We start from the raw sequence: 18,757 nt of genomic DNA, 5'->3' as shown, positions 1-18,757 counted from the left end.
AGAAAACAAATGCTATAATTAACAAAAGTTGAGAGGTAAAAAGGAGGATAAGAAAAAATTTAAGTAGGTAGACCTGCTCCTATTATATAGCATAGAGTCAAAAGAGAGAAGTTAAAGTTGAAAAATCACATAATTGAGGCAACTATAAAGAACACTAAGGAATTAATAATCAATTAAAATATAAAATATTTTCTTACTAATAATTACATTAATAGTCTATGGTAGGAACTCTAAGCACCTACTATGTATTACTTCATTTAATTTTCAAAACTTGATTATCATTCCTATCTGGAAGATGAGGAAACTGAGGTATTGGAGTTAAGTCACTCTCTTAAGGCCAAACAAATCTCAATGTGGCAGAACCCAAATTTGAATCCAGAAAATCTGACTCTAGAACCCAGTATATTACCTGGCTCTAATATAAAACACAAGTGTCTTGTAGTTTAAACATAAAGGCACATGCGTGGATGCACACACAGGCACACAACCTAAGATCTCCTCAACTCTGCAACCCGTCTAGCATTTATTCTCCTCTTCCCATCTAAGGTTATTCAAACTGGACACACTATCACCTTTCCTATTTATTCAGTATTTATTTACAGTCCAGTATTCTGATGAAACAGCTTTCACTGAGGATATCAAATCCATTTTTTCACATCTTTATCCTCCTTTATATCTCTAAAGCATGTCACTGTTGACTTTTCCCCTCACCCGTGAGCTCTCTACCTTCCCTAAGCATCTATGATTCCACTTGCCCCCTGGCCTTGCTACTTCTCTTCAGTATCCTTTGTGGTGGCTTTCCTGGCCCTTTAAATGGTGGTGGTTTTCAGGGCTCATTCTTGAACTTTCTTAGAACTCTGCATATATAGAGAGGTCTGGTCTAATACACATCTACCATGTGTATTGGTGATAGCGGGTTACTTTCCTAAATCACACCCATTGTGATCTTTTTCCAACTCCAGAGAAATAGATGTTCAACTGTGAAATGAATATACCCACTTAAATGATCCAAAGGATGCCTAAAACAACTTCCTGAAATTTTTCACAATCGTCTGGTCTCTCCTTGGCAAAGTGTTCATAAACACCACTGTCACCACAATCTATCCAGTTACTAAAGAGACAAAAACAAGCATTCATTCTAGACTCTTCTTTAGCTACCATAGGTAACTGGTCAGCAAGTCCTCTAACTCCTGTATCTCTATCCTATGTTGGTTCTCCTGCACTTATCTTCACCCTTTATCTGAAGCAATCCTTATTAGGTGTGAGTATTTATTTATACCTGGAACCTTGAGATCTAGTAAAAGGTATGACAAAGACAGTTTCTATGACAGGGAAAGGAAGACACTAAACTTACTTTTGCAGATACTGAGTGCCTACAGATAAGAGAACCACTCCATAAGAAACCCAGAACAGTAAAAGTTTAAAAGAAAACCAAAAAGTTCCAAAGATGGGGAAAAATGTGAAGTTGCAAAATACTCTATTTCGAAACACTATCTTTAAGAGGACCCAACTTCCTCCTTGACCTGCCTAAAAGAGCTATCAACCCAGTCTCTAGAGTTCAAAGCTACCTCAGACAATAAAATAATTACTCTTTCCTCCATAAGCCACCACCACCATCCTCACAAGAGAACACTTAAAGCAATTATTTTCAATTTTAAAAAGCAGTAATTTCAATCATTAGGTCAGCTGTAGGCTTTTCTCTTATCCCTATCAATAACTAAGATATACACTTTTAAGATAAACACTTATCCAATTAAAATAAAGCAAATCAAAGGGCAAATTCTTCCACTAAGAATTTCAAGTCTCTTGCAACAGAATGATGAGATTTTGTACCCAAAGTCACACACAGTTACACACTTTCCCTGATTACACTGGAAGACCTTGTTTACTCTGGGCCATTGCTGGCACCATGTGCAAACTGTCCAACAAGCATATTACATTATAAAATGCCAGAGTTGTAAAATACATTGTCAATACATCCTTGGAGGTATAGACTTAATATGCTATGATAAAAGCTACAACAAAAAAGTCTAGATAGGAGAAAGAATAGCAGAGTGAACAATTTAGAGTGGGAATTCAGATTAGCCTTATATGAGGAAATAATACAGAAACATCAACTAGGAGACTACTGAAGGTAATCTGGTGAGTGAGATGGCTTGGACTCAAGTGTCTTTAAGAAAAAATGGGCAACACCTGGGTGGCTCAGTGGTTGACTGTCTCCCTTCAGCTCAGGGTGTGATCCCATTCGGGGTCTGGGGTCGAGTCCCACATCGGGCTCCTTGCAGGAAGCCTGCTTCTCTCTCTCTCTCTCTCTCTCATGAATAAATAAATAAATAAAAACTTTTAAAAAAAGAAAAGAAAAAAATGGAAGCCACTCATAGTTTTAAAGCATATAAGTAGTTAGAAGTGTATGTGTATGTTTAGAATAACAACAATTAAGTCCAGCGTCTAATATTGAATACCAGACACCATGTCATTTTATCTTTTTTTTTTTTTTTTTTTTTTATTTATGATAGTCACACAGAGAGAGAGAGAGAGAGAGAGAGAGAGAGGCGCAGAGACACAGGCAGAGGGAGAAGCAGGCTCCATGCACCGGAAGCCCAACGTGGGATTCGATCCCGGGTCTCCAGGATCGCGCCCTGGGCCAAAGGCAGGGGCCAAACCGCTGCGCCACCCAGGGATCCCCATTTTATCTTACACAATATTTGAAAATTTGTCACCTTTCCCAGTATGACACAGTATACATAATACTATTCATGAGAAATTAAATATTAATTCCATCTTTTGTTTGGAGGGATGGGGCTTGGTTTTGTTTTTGTTTTGTTGTTCTTTTTCTTAAAAAAATTCAGTCATAGCAATGATTCTACCATCCAAATCACTTATTTCAGAAGGATGATATCTCTATCATGCTCTCTCTCTCTGTCACACACACACAACTCTCCCAGATTCTTTGATGTATGCTATATTAAGTCACAGAAACATTCCATATAGTCTATCCAGATATCACCTGACCTTGCCTTCAATACCTCCAAGCAGAGCAAAGCAAGGTTAAGTGCCAAATGACCTTAAAATCCTATAAATCATCTTATTATAAGCACTTCACTTTTGTCAAAATATCATATGACTCAGACACCTGACTAAATAAATAAGTATACTGATCAGTATGGTTTAAAAAAATAACTTCTGAAGATATTCTGGAACTTTTAAGTGTGATTATGTGCTTTGGAGTATGAAAGATGGGAATGTGAATTTATTCATTCCTCTAGCAAAGTCTTACTTGGTGCATCTTTTTCCTTTTCTTTTTGAGAGTGAGAGAGCAAGCAGGGAAGAGAGGGGGAAAAGGGAGAGATTCTCAAGCAAAATCCACACCCACCGCAGAACCTGACAGGGGCTCCATCTCCCAACCCCAAGATCATGACCTGAGTGAAAATCAAAAGTTAGACACCTAACTGACTGAGCCACCCAGGTGCTTCTTGTTTGATGAACTTCTAATCACTGTTCCCAAATATGCCCATAACCAAAAATATGCTTACCCTCTTCAAAGCATCCTGTATCACACCAGACTTCTCCTTTAGCAGGTCTACAACACAAAGGGCCTCATCTTCAGAAAACATCATAGTCTTCAAGGACAGAAGAAAATCTTTAAATTTCACTTCAGCATTTTCTTTAAAAAAACAAAGAGGTGCCATTTAAGAGACCCAAGTAATAACTTCAACAAAGGTAAGCATCAAGAATTCTTGACCCAGAAAGTCAATAAGCAAGAGAAAACAGATTTACATCTCACGCCAAACAACAAAAAATGTTCCAGTCAGGAGAGAAAAAAGTGTTCACCGTCTTTAATACATTATGGAAAAATTACACCAACTAAAAAGTTGGCCAATTTGCAAAATACTAAAGTGCCAGTATGCCTTCACTTTAAAAACAAATATTCATGTGTCTAGTATGCTAGTATCTATACCAGACATGTTCACAAATATTCTCATTTAACCTTAATACTCATGGCATATAAATCAAATTTTACAGATGAGAAAATAAGCACAAAGATAATTATAAAAAGGAAATCTGACTTATAAATATCAAATACAAACAATCCTGACACTTAAAAAAATTCATGTATCAAGTATCCTCTGATTCACCCAATTTCCCTGGAGGCTCTTACATCAAGCACAAACTTCTTCTTCTTAAAAAGCAACTGCAACCAATTAGACCCAAAGAAGCTCAAGGCTTTAATAGTTAAGCAACGTCGTAACTTTAAAGTCAGATGTGTGCATGTGTGAGGACAAGGGGTGTATAGGAATTCTCTATACTTTCCACTCAATTATGCTGTGAAGCTACCCTTGCTCTTAAAAAAAAGTCTATTATAAAAGTAATATTAAGAGATGGTTGTGAATTAACATAGAAACTTCACAAGTGACAAGAGTCCAAGAAAAAAAATCACCAGACAGTAAAATAACTGTGAGATCTTGGGCAAGTCAAATTCCAGGGTCCAGCTCTACAAAACTTAGTAGACCAGACTAAAAACTACCAATAAACCTTTTACTGCAAAGATTCTATTATTACTTTACAGCTCATTCCACTAGAACTCAAAAATGTATTTTTTGGGATGCCTGGGTGGCTCAGCGGTTGAGTGCCTCCCTTCAGCCCAAGGTGTGATCCTGGAGTCCCAGGATCAAGTCCCACATCAGGCTCCCTGCATGGAGCCTGCTTCTCTCTCTGCCTGTGTCTCTGCCTCCCTCTATCTCTCATGAATAAGTAAATAAAATCTTTAAAAAAGAAATTGTATTTAATACAACAAACTGTTGCATGCCATTTGTTACCTTTGTCAGTTTCAGTCTTCAATTTTTTAGCCCCCGTTTTCTGGATTCCTTCCACTTGGTCGGGTTTAATTAGATCAATAACCTCTCTCTTATCCAGCACAGGATTTGAATCAGCATTATCCATCAAAGGAATATAAGTAGTTGCATGTATAAGGGGCTCATCTACCAATACTGCAATTTAAGTTCAACAAAATTATAATCACTCACGGTTTTAACTCATGTACACACATTTAAGTTTAATGATAAGTGCAGTTAGTTTCAAATATCTAACACCAACTTGGCTTTAAATTCCTATTTTATCATTTAACAAGTCAAAACACTCTAATTAAGCAGTGCCGGTTCAACATTATTTTACAATAAATCACTTACATTATCTAAAAATGTGTTAACATATCTCCTAATAGTATCTGAAAATTTCTTCTCTATCCTCTACTAAAATGTAGAGTTTACTTAGTTCTCATTTTCTTCCTGTTTTAACTAAAACTCCACTCACATTTAATTAGTGCCCAAGGAAAAATATTAATCTGTATTTATGTTGGTACTTTACTGAATTCTTACTACAAATGATAGCTTTTAATTGAGTCACTTCCTAGTACAAAAAAATCAGTCATTGTTCCTTGCAGATATCGTCTCATTTCTAAAAATTATGTCTATAATTTCCATGGTACATTTAGGTTAAAATTTGCAAAACAACATTAAAAGTGGAAAAAGGAAGCCTCCTTATACTTTGCTTCCAATTTTAATGGGAAGAACTGTAAGAGCTTAAACATTAAAGTCTGACATCTGTTAGCTAGAGATATAAACTTCCACACACATATGAAAATTTCTCTAAAAAATTTTGGGGGCATATGTAGTTTTTATTTAAAATATATAATAAACATTTAATATTACCAAATATTTGTGGGTAATATTTTTCTGTACCTAGTTGCTTCATAATTTTGATACAAATTGAATTTCATATTTTCTCTTTCCAATTGTACTATTTTCTAGCACTAGTTGATACCACAGCCCAATTATTATCTTAATATAACCATTTAATCTACATACATTTCATAATGCTTTCCCTGGACAATTCTGAGCATATAAAAATTGCTCCATCACTCTTCATTGGATGCTTTCATATATACATGCAAAACTATGTTTAGGAAATAATTGGGAGTATAGGGTAATGACAGATGTAGCCAATGCCCTCAAGCATAATTTTTAAATAATACTTAAAAGTACAAACATGTCAGGAATACTTTTCTTCTATAATTTGTATGCTATTTATATTATTTTCAAAACTCAGTTAAGAATGAGAATATTTAATAAATGCTTTGTCCTTTTTAAAATTCAGATAAAATTCTTCATCATAAACTTAGACGCTGGCCATCTGTCAGAGCACTATGATACTCCAAGGCTCTAGAGATCCCTGGACTTCTATTAGCATTAACAGTTATTATAATACATTAAGTGGGAATTAATAAGCATGCGAGGTTTCTAGGATCCTTGTTCTAGTGTACTTCTCTAGAATTAGTATTTATTAAATACATATCTACACATTTCACCATTTTCTGCCTTTTGCTTCTTTGAAGAAACTTTCTTCTTTCCTGATCCACTTTCTTGTTTAGTCTCTTGCTGGAGGGGTAATGATTCTTGCTTTTTTGAAGGTGCCATAAGAGTTTCCACCTTTTTATCCTGGTCATCTTTATTGAAAATAAATGAAAGCCATCATTGAAAACAATGTAAAACATTCAATTACTAATGAATAATTAGTAAACACAGCAGAAGATTCAATAAATGAGTAAGTCCCAGAATGCTTTACCTTCAAATTTTTAAACTCTCTAGTAACATCACTCTAGCTTTCTTACTCTGTTATATCTGTCTTTAACTTCATCAAGACTTCTAAGTACTTGCTCCTTCTTTTATAACCCATTTTTTCAGACACTCTTAATCCTACTACGGGCATGCTCAAATCTCTACCATTTAAAAAATAAAAAATAAAACCCTTCCCACCACTGTAATTCCTACCTTCCCACATCCATTTCCTTATAATGATATAAGAATGATCTGTACTTCCTTTTCTACCAATCATTTCTCAACTAAGTGAGACCTGATTTTTATCTCCTGCATTATATCCATGAAAGGATTTACACAGCAACCTAGTGTCCCAAACACCCACTCTATCAATATCCTTTAATTTTTCCTTGACTATTTCTCATTACTACTGATCTCTACCCTCTTTAAAATTCTCTCCTCTTCATTAGGCTAAGTGAAATCAGACAGTCACAAAACGACAAATATGATTTGACTTATATGAAGTACCCAGAGTAGTCAAATTCACAGAAACAGAAAGTAGAATGATGGCTGCCAAGGGCTGGGGAGAGAGGGTAAAGGAGAATTATTGTTTAATGGGTACATAATTTCTGTTGGGAAAGATGAAAAAGTTCTTGAGACAACTGGTGGTGATGGTTGCACAAGAATATAAATGTACTTAATACCACTATATACACTTAAAAACGGTTAAAACAGTAAATATTATTTTACCAAAATAAAATAAAATTTAAAATTCTCTATCAGCTCCCATAATTCTTTCTTACATTTCAAATATTCCCTTTCAGACTCTTGTGAGCCACTCCTGCAAAATACTTCATATGCTTGTATTCTTCAGGGTAATGTCTTTAATGTAAATAATTTCCTTGGATGCTTTATCTACACCTATGTCTCCAACTACTACTTTTCATGCTTAGGGCTTCTGAATCTATATTCTAGTCTTATGCCTCTCCTTACACAACCTGTTGCATCCTAAATTGCTCCTATGTAAGTGGCCCCCCAGGAAAACCTGAAACAAACTGGAAGCATTTCTCCTCTCCATACACATTCACTCTCTCGCCAATCTTAGTGCTACCAACCACCTCCCAATCAGGGGTTGACAAACTTTTTCTATAAAGGGCCAAACATTACATAGGTTAGGTTCTGTAGACCATACAGTCAAAATTATTCATCAGCTGTTGGCAGCATGAAAGTCAGTCATAGACATATGTTAATGAGTGAGTGTGGCTGCATTCAAAAACACTTTAAATAAAGTGGATGAGGAGGTTTGAATTTCATATAATTTTCACATTTAACAAAATACTGTTATTCTTTGAATTTTTTTCAAAACATTTAAAATGTAAAAACTATTCTTGGATCATGGGCCATGTAAAACAGGAAGCAGGTCAGATTTGGCACAAAGGTTTTTAGTATGCCAATCTTGAGAAATTTAGAACTTCAGTAATTAGCTTTGATATTGCATTCTCCTTCATCTGTCATACTTAATCTAGTAAGATTAGTCATATTGATTTACTTCGTACACCTCTCTAACCTACTTTCTTTTCTTTTTTTCTTGCCCCCCTCACCCCCGAAGTAGGCTCCATGCCCAATGTGTGGCTTGAACTCAGGACCCTGAGATCAGGAGTCAGATGATCGACCAACTGAGCCAGCCAGGCATCCATCTCTCTAATCAACTCTGTATTTCTTCTGTCACTACCATAGCTCAGTCCTCCTATTTGACTTTGTAAAATAACCTCTTAACTAGTCTATATACATAATAAAACTTGCTCTCAAGTTCTGCCAAAGATATAGTTCTAAAATATAAATATGACCATGTAAACTGACCTGCTTGAACTATAACATCCCGCTCCTTAACAGTGTATACAAAAACCATCACAATCTAGCACCAGCATATCTTTTCATCTTTGTTTACTACCACTCCCAACCTCTAATTTCAATACACTGTATTCTTATCTTTGAGCCTTTCTACATGATATCCTGCCAGCATGGAAAGAGGTCCACTAGTTGCTTGATAAAGGTCAAGTGAGTCATTAGGGAAGATCTCAGGCACTGCCTCCTCATAAAGCTCTTCACCCCGGTCCCCATAAGTAATAGTCCTTTATGCTTCTTGCAGTTCTTCTGTATTTCATATATCTCTTCCACAAGTCACATTTTATTATTGGCTTACATGTCCTTCTCCTCCACTAAAACAGAGGTGCTTACTCATTTCTCTAGTACCATGCCTTAATCATGCCGGCAAACAAATATTTAGAATCCAATATAACTGGGGATCCCTGGGTGGCTCAGCGGTTTGGCGCCTGCCTTCGGACCAAGGCATGATCCTGGAGTCCTGGGATCGAGTCCCACAGGGCTTCCTGCATGAAGCCTGCTTCTCCCTCTGCCTGTGTCTCTGTCTCTCTCATGAATAAATAAATAAAATCTTTAAAAAATAATAAAATAAAATCCAATATAACTAATTTAATACTCCACACACAAACAAGTTAATGTTAAACACAAATCCTTTCATACAAACTGCAGTTTCACATATCATGACACTATTTCTTATGTGCTTTCCATTATATTTGCTTTTTGTTTTGTCTTGTTTATTAGTAGGCTCCATAGCCAGTGTAGAGCCTAATGTGGGGTTCAAACTCACAACCCCGAGATTAAGATGTGAGCTGAGATCAAGTAGGACGCTCAATGGACTGAGCCATCCAGGCATCCCTCCATTACATCTGTTAACCCCTCTAACTGGAATACCCTTATCCCACCCATCCCCTAACACCCAAAACTCTAGCTAGTACTTACGTTAACATCTAAATTAATTTCAGGCATCACATCCTCTAGGTGATCCGTCCACCTTAGAACTATTACACTGGTTCTACATTGGTATTACATACCAAGATCATTATTCTAAACATTTTATAAGAGGGGTGCCTGGCTAGCTAAGTTGGTGGAACATGCAACTCTTGATCTCAGGGTCATAAGTTCAAGCCCCATGATGGGCATGGAGGCTACTTAATTAAAAAGAAAAAAATTGAAATAAGTATTTTATAGTAACTATGTTCATGTCCACAGCTTAAATATGCACTACTTTCATCTCTGTAGTCCTAGTACCTAGTATAATCCTAGTATAAAATAACTACATGATAAATGTTTGCAGAATTAATCAAAGGCAAAAAATGATATCTAATTTATCTTTTCATCTTTAATTCCTATCACATTAATTAGAAAATATTGGTTGAAATAAATGTAAACTTCTAACTGCTGCTATTTATAGGTCCTTAGTTGTGTTAGTAAAACAGCTGGATTTTATATATTTCCATTTAATGTATTTTCTATGTTTCTAATATAAGTTGTAGTTTTAAATGCTATTTTATGATCAATACTAATTATTTTATCAGCAATTGATGCAAATGAAAGCAAACATATATAGTGAAAATGACAGTGTTCTTGGTTTTTAACTCAGGATTTAATATAGTGGACACACCTAACAAACTATCTAAATTTCAAGTTCTAAAGTTATTAAAACTAATATAATCATATAATAAAGTTAAAAAGATTATAATACCGCTTCCATTTTTAGACTTCTTCTGTCCTGGTTTCTTCTTTGAGGCAGCTGCTTCAGAGGGGGGGGTGGGCTGTTTAGTAACTGGGACAGGTTCTACTTTTTTGCCTGGAATCTTTGACACATCACTTTCTTTGGTGACCTGCTCTTCTAGTACAGGCTTGTGTTTCTTCTCCTTCTTCTTTCTTTCTCTGACACTACTTGAAGTTTCAACTACATTCAGTGGAACAGGTACAACTTGCTCATCTTCTACAGCCAAGGCATCAGATAATTTAAAGTCCCGGGGTACACTCTCAGAATCAGATTCATGGAGGTTCCCATTCTGGATCTCTTTCTTTTTATTCTTTTTCTTTTCTGCCTTCTTTTTATCTGTTTTGGTAGGAATAAGCTTTTGTTCTCTTTTCTGCTTTGCAAGAACTTCATCATATAATGTTTCTTTCATGAAAAGCCAGAAGAAGAGGAAAATTACTGTAATAACTACTGAAGGAATAAGGACAATAAAATATGTTGACTCATAAAACTCCATGGTGCTTTTGTTAATGTAATTCTGTAAAACCTAAATGTGGGAAAGAGAAAAAAACAATCTCGAGTCAGTATTATAAAAGTTAATAAACACGCAAAACTGCTTTTGAAAATAGTATTTCAGATCAAACCTGGTGTATAAATCTAAACAGGTTAATTTAAATCACACAATTATTTTGCCACCTACAATTCAAATATACTATGAAAGAAAAATTTGTGGTAATAACTAAAAAGAGTGTACACTTCCTTCTACTTTTAAATCATGTGAAAAGATCCTGATGGGAGGAAAAGAACCTAGACACCCATTACTTTTTTCTCCAAGTATCAATTTTTAACATGTATATGGCTTTTTTCCTTTTATTGCACATTGATTGGTACAACTATATGTAGAAATAGAAGAACTATTACCAAACATTGGGTATTTATTAAAAGTATCATACTTTTAACAGAAAGAAAAGAAAAGAAAAGAAAAGAAAAGAAAAGAAGAAAGGAAAAAGGAAAAAGGAAAAAGGAAAAAGGAAAAAGGAAAGGAAAGAAAAAGAAAAGAAAAGAAAAGAAAAGAAAAGAAAAGAAAAGAAAAGAAAAGAAAAGAAAAGAAAAGAGAGGTTGCTCATTCCTTCATTTAGAGATTTAAGCTCTTCACAAACTCCTAGCACCTTCATTTCAGGGACGAACTGCCTCAGGATATAATGGGATACAGCACAGACATGGAGCTATAATAAAGTGAAAATCAAAATGTTAGGTTGTGTCATTTGGTATTAAAATTATAAATGAGATGCTTTTCTCCATTTTTGTTCATGGTACTCCTTACTGCAACAAAGTATATACTGCAAAAACAAAGCTGGCCCTCACAATATTTCCCAAATGCTAAAAGATAAAAGAAGACCTCCCTCTACAATAGAGAATAAGTCCTACTTTTAGATTAACCCAATAGCTACAGAATATAATGGTATGAACTGATTACCCAGATCTACCTCAAATACAGACACTACAATCCCTCATTCTGAAGGATAGTTATAGCTAAAATTAAACCTCAAAGTAAGAATGATTCTTATGTTTAGATATCAATATTCCTATAAGTAGATATAAGCCACATAAATATGGTTTATATTCTTATAATGCATATCAAATTTATTATGGAAAAAGACAAGGTATGTAATTCATATGAAATTAAGCCTGTGAACATGCTTAAGATAAAGCTACTTAAATACAACTTTTGTCCTTTAAATGTATAAATGAATCTGAGAATTTTAAATTTTTTAATTATCCATCTTAAGTCTCAAAAAAAAGGTAATGATTAAAGAAACAAAATTCTACCTAAACAGAGGAATCACTGTAAGAATTATTTTAGATCTTACAAAAAATCAGCTTTAAAGCTGAATAAATCTGAATTTAATGAATCACAAGACTTCACCAAAACCATTTTAAGAAGACTTGAATTTTCTAAGACAAAATAAAGCTATTCATAGTGGTCTCTACTGCCAGATAGAAAGACCTAGAAATCCTATACTGATAACATAATAAATGATTTAGCCTTTCAACTTGGTTATAACTCATAATAAATGTGGAATATACTTTTTTTCAAGTTACACCAGCAATGACCTAAGTCTGAAAATAGCCAGAAATGGAACCTGAAAACAAAGCTGTTTATTAGGCACACTCTTGGTCTTTATGATTAAAACAGCATTTGTTAACATTTTATACTTCCACAAGCAATTTTTTAATGATATTAACAGAACCCTAGACTTAGGCAAAGTCTTAACAAGCTGAAGGGGAACAGAAATCATGTGCTAATAAAATACTAAAAGAAATTTTATACAGAATTGTTTTTCCCTTATAAAGCATGAACTCTCCAGGTTTTCAATCAATTAGACATATATTACTGTGTGTGTAAATGTTACCAGTCAACCAGAAATGCTTTCAACAAGCAGAGACCAAGTTTTTTGTTTTTTATTTAACATTATCATCCATAGCCTACACATAACCTGTCCAACTTAGCTGGGGAATTAGGAGAAAAAGGACAAAACGAGTTAGAACTCAGATTTTTAATTTGGGGAAGAAAAGACGCAAAGTTACTTAGCAGCAGCCACAGATGCTGAAGAAAAGGTCATGTCAAAGTCAAAGATCTTGATGAACAGCAAACTGCAGCCATGTGCAGCTTAGGTTTTAGGAAAGCAAGGAGAGCAAAAAGCAAACATTCAGGGAAAAGAGAAGCCATGAGACCACAAGAACTCTGAAACAGTTTCCTCAAATGTTCTGATGATTTTCTGATTTCCTTTTCCAGGTCCCATATAAGCCTGGAAGAATCAGGATTCTCATCTTTGGATTTTCAGGAAATGCCCTTCACACAATTCAATTCACCCTGTCTTGAACTTGTTTTCCACATCTAGAGGAGCCTAATCAGAACACCAAGACAAATTTAAAGTCAAGAAAATGCTTATGTTTCTTTAATCCAATAATCCCAATTCTTTAACCCAAAACACTTGCAAGGAAAAGTACATATAAAGATGTTCACAGCAACATTGTATATGAAAAATAAAGAGACAGACATAAAACATTCAACATCCAAATGGGTTCAACTAGCAAATATCAACTCAATAAAATATTGCTTTTAAAACTGTAAATATTTTTTAAAATTAAATAAGATTTTTGTCTAATTCAATAAAACTAAATAGTCAAAATCATAATTTTACTTGTATGATCAAAACATTTTATGTATAACAGGGTATATCAAGATCATTAGAGTTGTACCAGAATCATGGGTGGTCTCACCTGCTTTAATATTTTAGTTTTACACTTTGTCTTTTTTAAAAAGGAATCCACAAAATGTTTAATACTTAGCTTATTTTTTAAAATGGCAAATGAGTGAGTACCACAAAAATCAATAATAAACTTTATTTTCACATGTATATGTACCCATATACATGGGTAGAAGAATAATATAAGGAGAGGAGTACCTGAGTGACTTAGCCAGTTGAGCACCTGACTCTTACTAGACTCCGCTCAGGTCAGGATTTCAGGGTAGTGAGATTAAGAGGCATAGCACTCCAGGCTCAGCAAGGACTCTGAGATTCTCTCCTTCTTCCTCTCCACCCCACCTCAAGTACATACATGCACAGGCTCTCAAATAAAGTTTAAAAAAAAAAGTAACATAAAGAGGGTAGGATAAAGAGGCAAAAAGGAACTGGGAATGAAATCCAGAAAAAAACAGAGAAGAGCAAAGGCAGGAATAGATTTTAGGTGGGGGCAGGGGATAACAATGGAAAAATAAAAAGAATGGGTAGGAGAGGATGCAACAAAGTTAATTTTTAGCTCAAAAAAAATTTTTTTTAGCTCAAGGTGATACTACTCAAGTTGCTAAAATTTTCTCAGTCTGCAATTTGCAACTCAATGTAATGTCTGAGTTAATAAAACATGGAGACAAGCAGCAACTCAGGTTTTGAGATGACAGCAAGTCACTAATATTAATAATTGCTCCCATATTCTATTTCCTTTGTAATATTAAGAGCCTTGAACCTAATCATACCTTAAACCTTAATAAATTCCAATCTGAATGTAATTAACAGCCAAGAGTAGACAACTAAAGCAGGACCGAAATAACCATGGAATCATAAGAAATGGAGTTCAAACTATTCTCAAACCACATTCCAAGCCAGTGGCTTTCATATTTTATTTAGACATACTCCCTTAAGAAACTTATCAAACATCAATGCACTTTCTCAAAAGTGTAACATGCTAAGGTGTACATATAATTCAGAAGGTTCCTGGACTCCCTAAGGGGTATGCATGAATCCCACATTTAAAATCCTGCTCTAGAGTAAGAGAGGAAGAGTTTTTATCCCTCCCCCACTGATAAAGGACTTAAATTTTTTTTTTAAGTTAACAGAATGAAGAAACAATATATATAAATTGTTTCATCTGAGTATTATGAATGCTAATCAAATAATTTTAAGATTCCATTTACTTGTCTTCTTATAACTTAATTTGTTCAGACAAAAATTGAACGGCATTACTCAGTTAAATCTTGTAAATTTCTCAGAAGACTCAAAAACCTTTTTATATTAATAATGTAAAACCTGAAACTTTAAATGATATAAAATCTAGGAGCAATTATTACAATTTCAACCAAACTGCTTAATCAAAAAGGATAAAACTACATACGTAATAACAATAGATTGTTTATAATGATAAGCAATGAAATTATCTAAGTGTGGGACATCTACAAAAACATCACATATTTAAACATCACACCATTTGGGGCACCTGAGTGGCAAAGTCCACTGAGAATGGACTGCTCAGATCATAATCCCAGGGTGGTAAGATGGAGCCTGGCTCTGCACTCAGCGTGTAGTCTGAGACTCTCTCACTCCCTCTCTCTGTCCTTCCCCCTGGCATGCTCACCTTCTCTCTAAAATAAATAAATCTTTAAAAAAAAAAAATCACACTATTTAAAATAATGGACAGTGTAATACAGCAAAATACAATAACAAAAAAGCTAAAAATTACATTGAGCACAATTATATACATATAGATAACACCTGAGGTTATACAGAAAAGGAGAAATCATTTTTTAGAGTGAGATTACAAATATTTTTAATGTACAGCTGACCCTCGAACACAGGTTTCAACTGTTTAGGTCTTTACAAGCAGCTTTTTTTTTTCAATACAAACTTTCATTACCAGTAAATATAACACAGTGCTGTAAATGTATTTTCTCTTCCTTACTATTATCTTAATATTTTCTTTAGCTTTCTTTACTGTAAAAATACAGTACATAATCATATATTACACAAAATATGTTAACTCTTATCAAGAAGGCTCCTAGTCAACAATAGGCTATTAGTAGTTAAGTTTGGGGGCAGGGAAGTTAATCGTAGATTTTCAACTGCCTCTAACCTCTGCATAACTGTTCAACTTTTTAAATTTCTTCTACATTAAAACAGATTTAACCATCCTGAATGCCCATTACAGTCTTAAAGGTTTAAGTAAACACACATGAAAAGGAATTGCTTACATGTTACAAGAAGGGAAAACTAAAGCAATTTGATCAGTATATTACTGAATTTCAATTTCAATGTAAGATTTTGAATTCTACTTTCTTACTACTGTAGCATTTCAGTTACTCTTGCTTCAGCCATCATTTTGTTTAAACTAAAAAAGAGGGATCCCTGGGTGGCGCAGCGGTTTAGCGCCTGCCTTTGGCCCAGGGCGCGATCCTGGAGACCCGGGATCGAATCCCACATCGGGCTCCCGGTGCATGGAGCCTGCTTCTCTCTCTGCCTATGTCTCCGCCTCTCTCTCAATGTGTGACTATCATAAATAAATAAAAATTAAAAAAAATAAAATAAAATAAAAAAGATTTAAAACAAAGGGGATCCCCAAAAAACATATTTTATAAATTCTGTTGATAAATTGATAAAATGACGTCAACTGGGATGACTCAAAGAACTACTAGGAAAAATATAACAAAATTTAGACTAAATTCCAAACAAACTGAAAGTCAATTTTTTTCCACTGATGTACACCAAACAACATACTAGTAAGCAGGCACATTTGTAAAAAAGTAATCAATTGAGGGAAAGGCAGTTTTCAACCCAGGAATACTAAATTTCTATATAAATCAATACAGTCTGGACAACTAAATGAACACACCTTTAAAATATAGAGAGACTCTCTCTCAGATTAGCTTACAGAAACTTTATACAATATACAACATAGTTAAAATTTTGTAAGTAGCTGTGAAACAAGCCTAAACTGAAAAATTTTATTACAGATTCTTTGTAAAAATAGTGTTCTTAAGTAAAAAAGAAACCTATCTGTAACCTGACCACACTGAATTGAAATAGTATGCATTCCAAACATACCATTACTCATACCATGTTTCCCTTCCTTCAAATCCATGATATCTTCCATTGTTTTTTAAATGAACAAGTTAATCTTTCTATGAAAATGGTTTATAGAAAGTACAATGATAAAAAGTCTATTATTGGTAGACGAGTATCATTTAATCAAATTTCCATTCTACAATAGAAGTACCTATAATATTTTCTGAACTCTTCTTGCTAAAATTTAAGAGTAGGCATTGTGTTGTGGCTAACCTTCTAATACAGTATGCATGCTATAGTATTGATATATTCTAAGCAAAAATAAATTTTAAGACCAATGAATAGCAATATAATAAAGCACTAAAGTGAAATTGAGGGTCCTGACTTTTGATTTTAATCTGCCTTGGCTCCAGGGGTCTTTTCTTACAAAGCTCTTAAGGTCCAAAAAACCTGCATGATCTCAGAATACAAAGCCAAAAAATTTAAGTGGTCTCAAGATGATGGTGCTCACAAGTGCCTGTCACCAGAAGTAAATGCACATTCCTTCTGGTGGAATACCCTCCCAAGTGCAAAGCTCAAGATTTCCCAAGACTGTCATCCAGATAAGAGCTAACAATCCAAAATGACAGAACACAAAATAAGCCACCATGAGCAACAGTCAACAAAAAACAAAATAAGAAATTAGATCCCTAAAGATTTAAGATACTGGAACCAATAAATTACCACATACCCACATAAACAAGAAAGAGGGAATTGTGAAAATAAGCAAAGAACAGAAACTACCAAAAGTAACTGGGTAGGTGTAAATTAGAACTTCTACAAATAAAAATATAATAAAAATATTAAATTCAATGGATAAGTAAAACATGGATGCAAGGAAGCCAATTAAAATTACTATCTCACTCAGCCAAACAGATCTGATGAGAATGAATTAAGTCAATGCAGATAGAGACACCTGGGTGGAATTAAGGAAGAGGCAACACTCAGAGCATAGTGAAAAGCAAAGGAAGAAACTACTACAATTCATTTCTAGCTTGGAAGAATCCATAAATGATAAAATCACTTGCCAACATCAAGAATACAGGTTCATGTCTGGGAGTTTTAGATACAATTTTGAAGACTATAAAGCATAACCAGCTACAGAAGATCAGCAGTCAATTGAGACAAAATCAGCAGTAAGAAGTTACCACAGGTTCTAAATCATAAACCAAAAAAGTCATTTTTCAAAAAAAAAAAAAAAATCCTATCTCACCTCCTCCCTACTATCCAATCTAAAAAACTTTGCCTTGTCCTTTGCATAAATCTTCACTTATCCTTCAAAACCTAGCTCAAATCATTATCTATGATATTATCTTTTTAACTATGGTATTCCATAATAAGCTGTCATTCATTCATACGGTTACCTGGCACCAATTATATGTCAGCACTGTTCTCTAGGGTTTTCTGAATAAAAAAAGCTAAAAAAAAAAAAAAAAAGGCCACAATCCCTGCCCTTTTATGGCCATCATTCTACTACAGGGAAGACAGGCCAGCAATTAATTTACAGTATGGGAGACAGGAAAACACATGGTATATTCGAGCAAGAATAATAACAGTGTAATTCAAGTATAATAAACAAGATTAAAAGTAGATGAAGTTAAAGAGATGATCTGAAGTGGGCAGGAGCAGTGAACACCATGTACTTTCTTAACTGTAAAGACTATTGCTTGGGCTTTGAGTAATATGGGAAACTAGTGGAGGGTTCTGAATAGAAAATATGTAGGGGAGGCTGAAAGCAGGGAAAATTGTTAAGAGATGAATGTAATAATCTAAGCAAGAGATGATTAGAGCAAGTTGGTGGCATGGGGGGTATTAAAAAGTTGTTAAATTATATACATTTTGAAGGTTGAGACAAGATGATTTGCTGAGGACTATAATGTGGGGTGTGAGAGAACAAGTAAAAATAAAGCCAGGGATCCCTGGGTGGCGCAGCGGTTTAGCGCCTGCCTTTGGCCCAGGGCGCGATCCTGGAGACCCGGGATCGAATCCCACGTCAGGCTCCCGGTGCATGGAGCCTGCTTCTCCCTCTGCCTGTGTCTCTGCCCCTCTCTCTCTCTCTCTTTCTCTCTCTGTGACTATCATAAATAAAAATTAAAAATATATATTAAAAAAATAATAAAATAAAGCCAACTCCAAAGATTTTAGACTATGCCAAAAACAACAGAACTGCCCTTTACTGAGATGAGGGAAATATG

At 34.6% G+C, this 18,757-nt stretch overlaps 1 protein-coding gene across 13 annotated transcripts in view; it reads right to left on the bottom strand.

Annotated features, from left to right (window-relative positions):
* The window catches only part of KTN1 (kinectin 1), a 105,128-nt gene that overhangs the window by 58,276 nt on the left and 28,095 nt on the right, over positions 1-18,757 (bottom strand). For all 13 annotated transcript variants that reach the window (XM_072838676.1, XM_072838679.1, XM_072838681.1 and 10 more), the window contains exons 2-5: positions 10,180-10,732; positions 6,365-6,502; positions 4,818-4,988; positions 3,534-3,664 (exon numbers count right to left, since the gene is read on the bottom strand). In XM_072838676.1, the coding sequence (XP_072694777.1) occupies positions 3,534-3,664; positions 4,818-4,988; positions 6,365-6,502; positions 10,180-10,702 (963 nt within the window). In that variant the 5' untranslated portion in view covers positions 10,703-10,732. The remainder of the gene's footprint in view (positions 1-3,533; positions 3,665-4,817; positions 4,989-6,364; positions 6,503-10,179; positions 10,733-18,757) is intronic.

This window comes from Canis lupus, chromosome 9 (assembly GCF_048164855.1).
Source record: "Canis lupus baileyi chromosome 9, mCanLup2.hap1, whole genome shotgun sequence".
NCBI classification, from domain to species: domain Eukaryota; kingdom Metazoa; phylum Chordata; class Mammalia; order Carnivora; family Canidae; genus Canis; species Canis lupus.
This window is presented reverse-complemented; position numbering and strand designations above follow the sequence as displayed.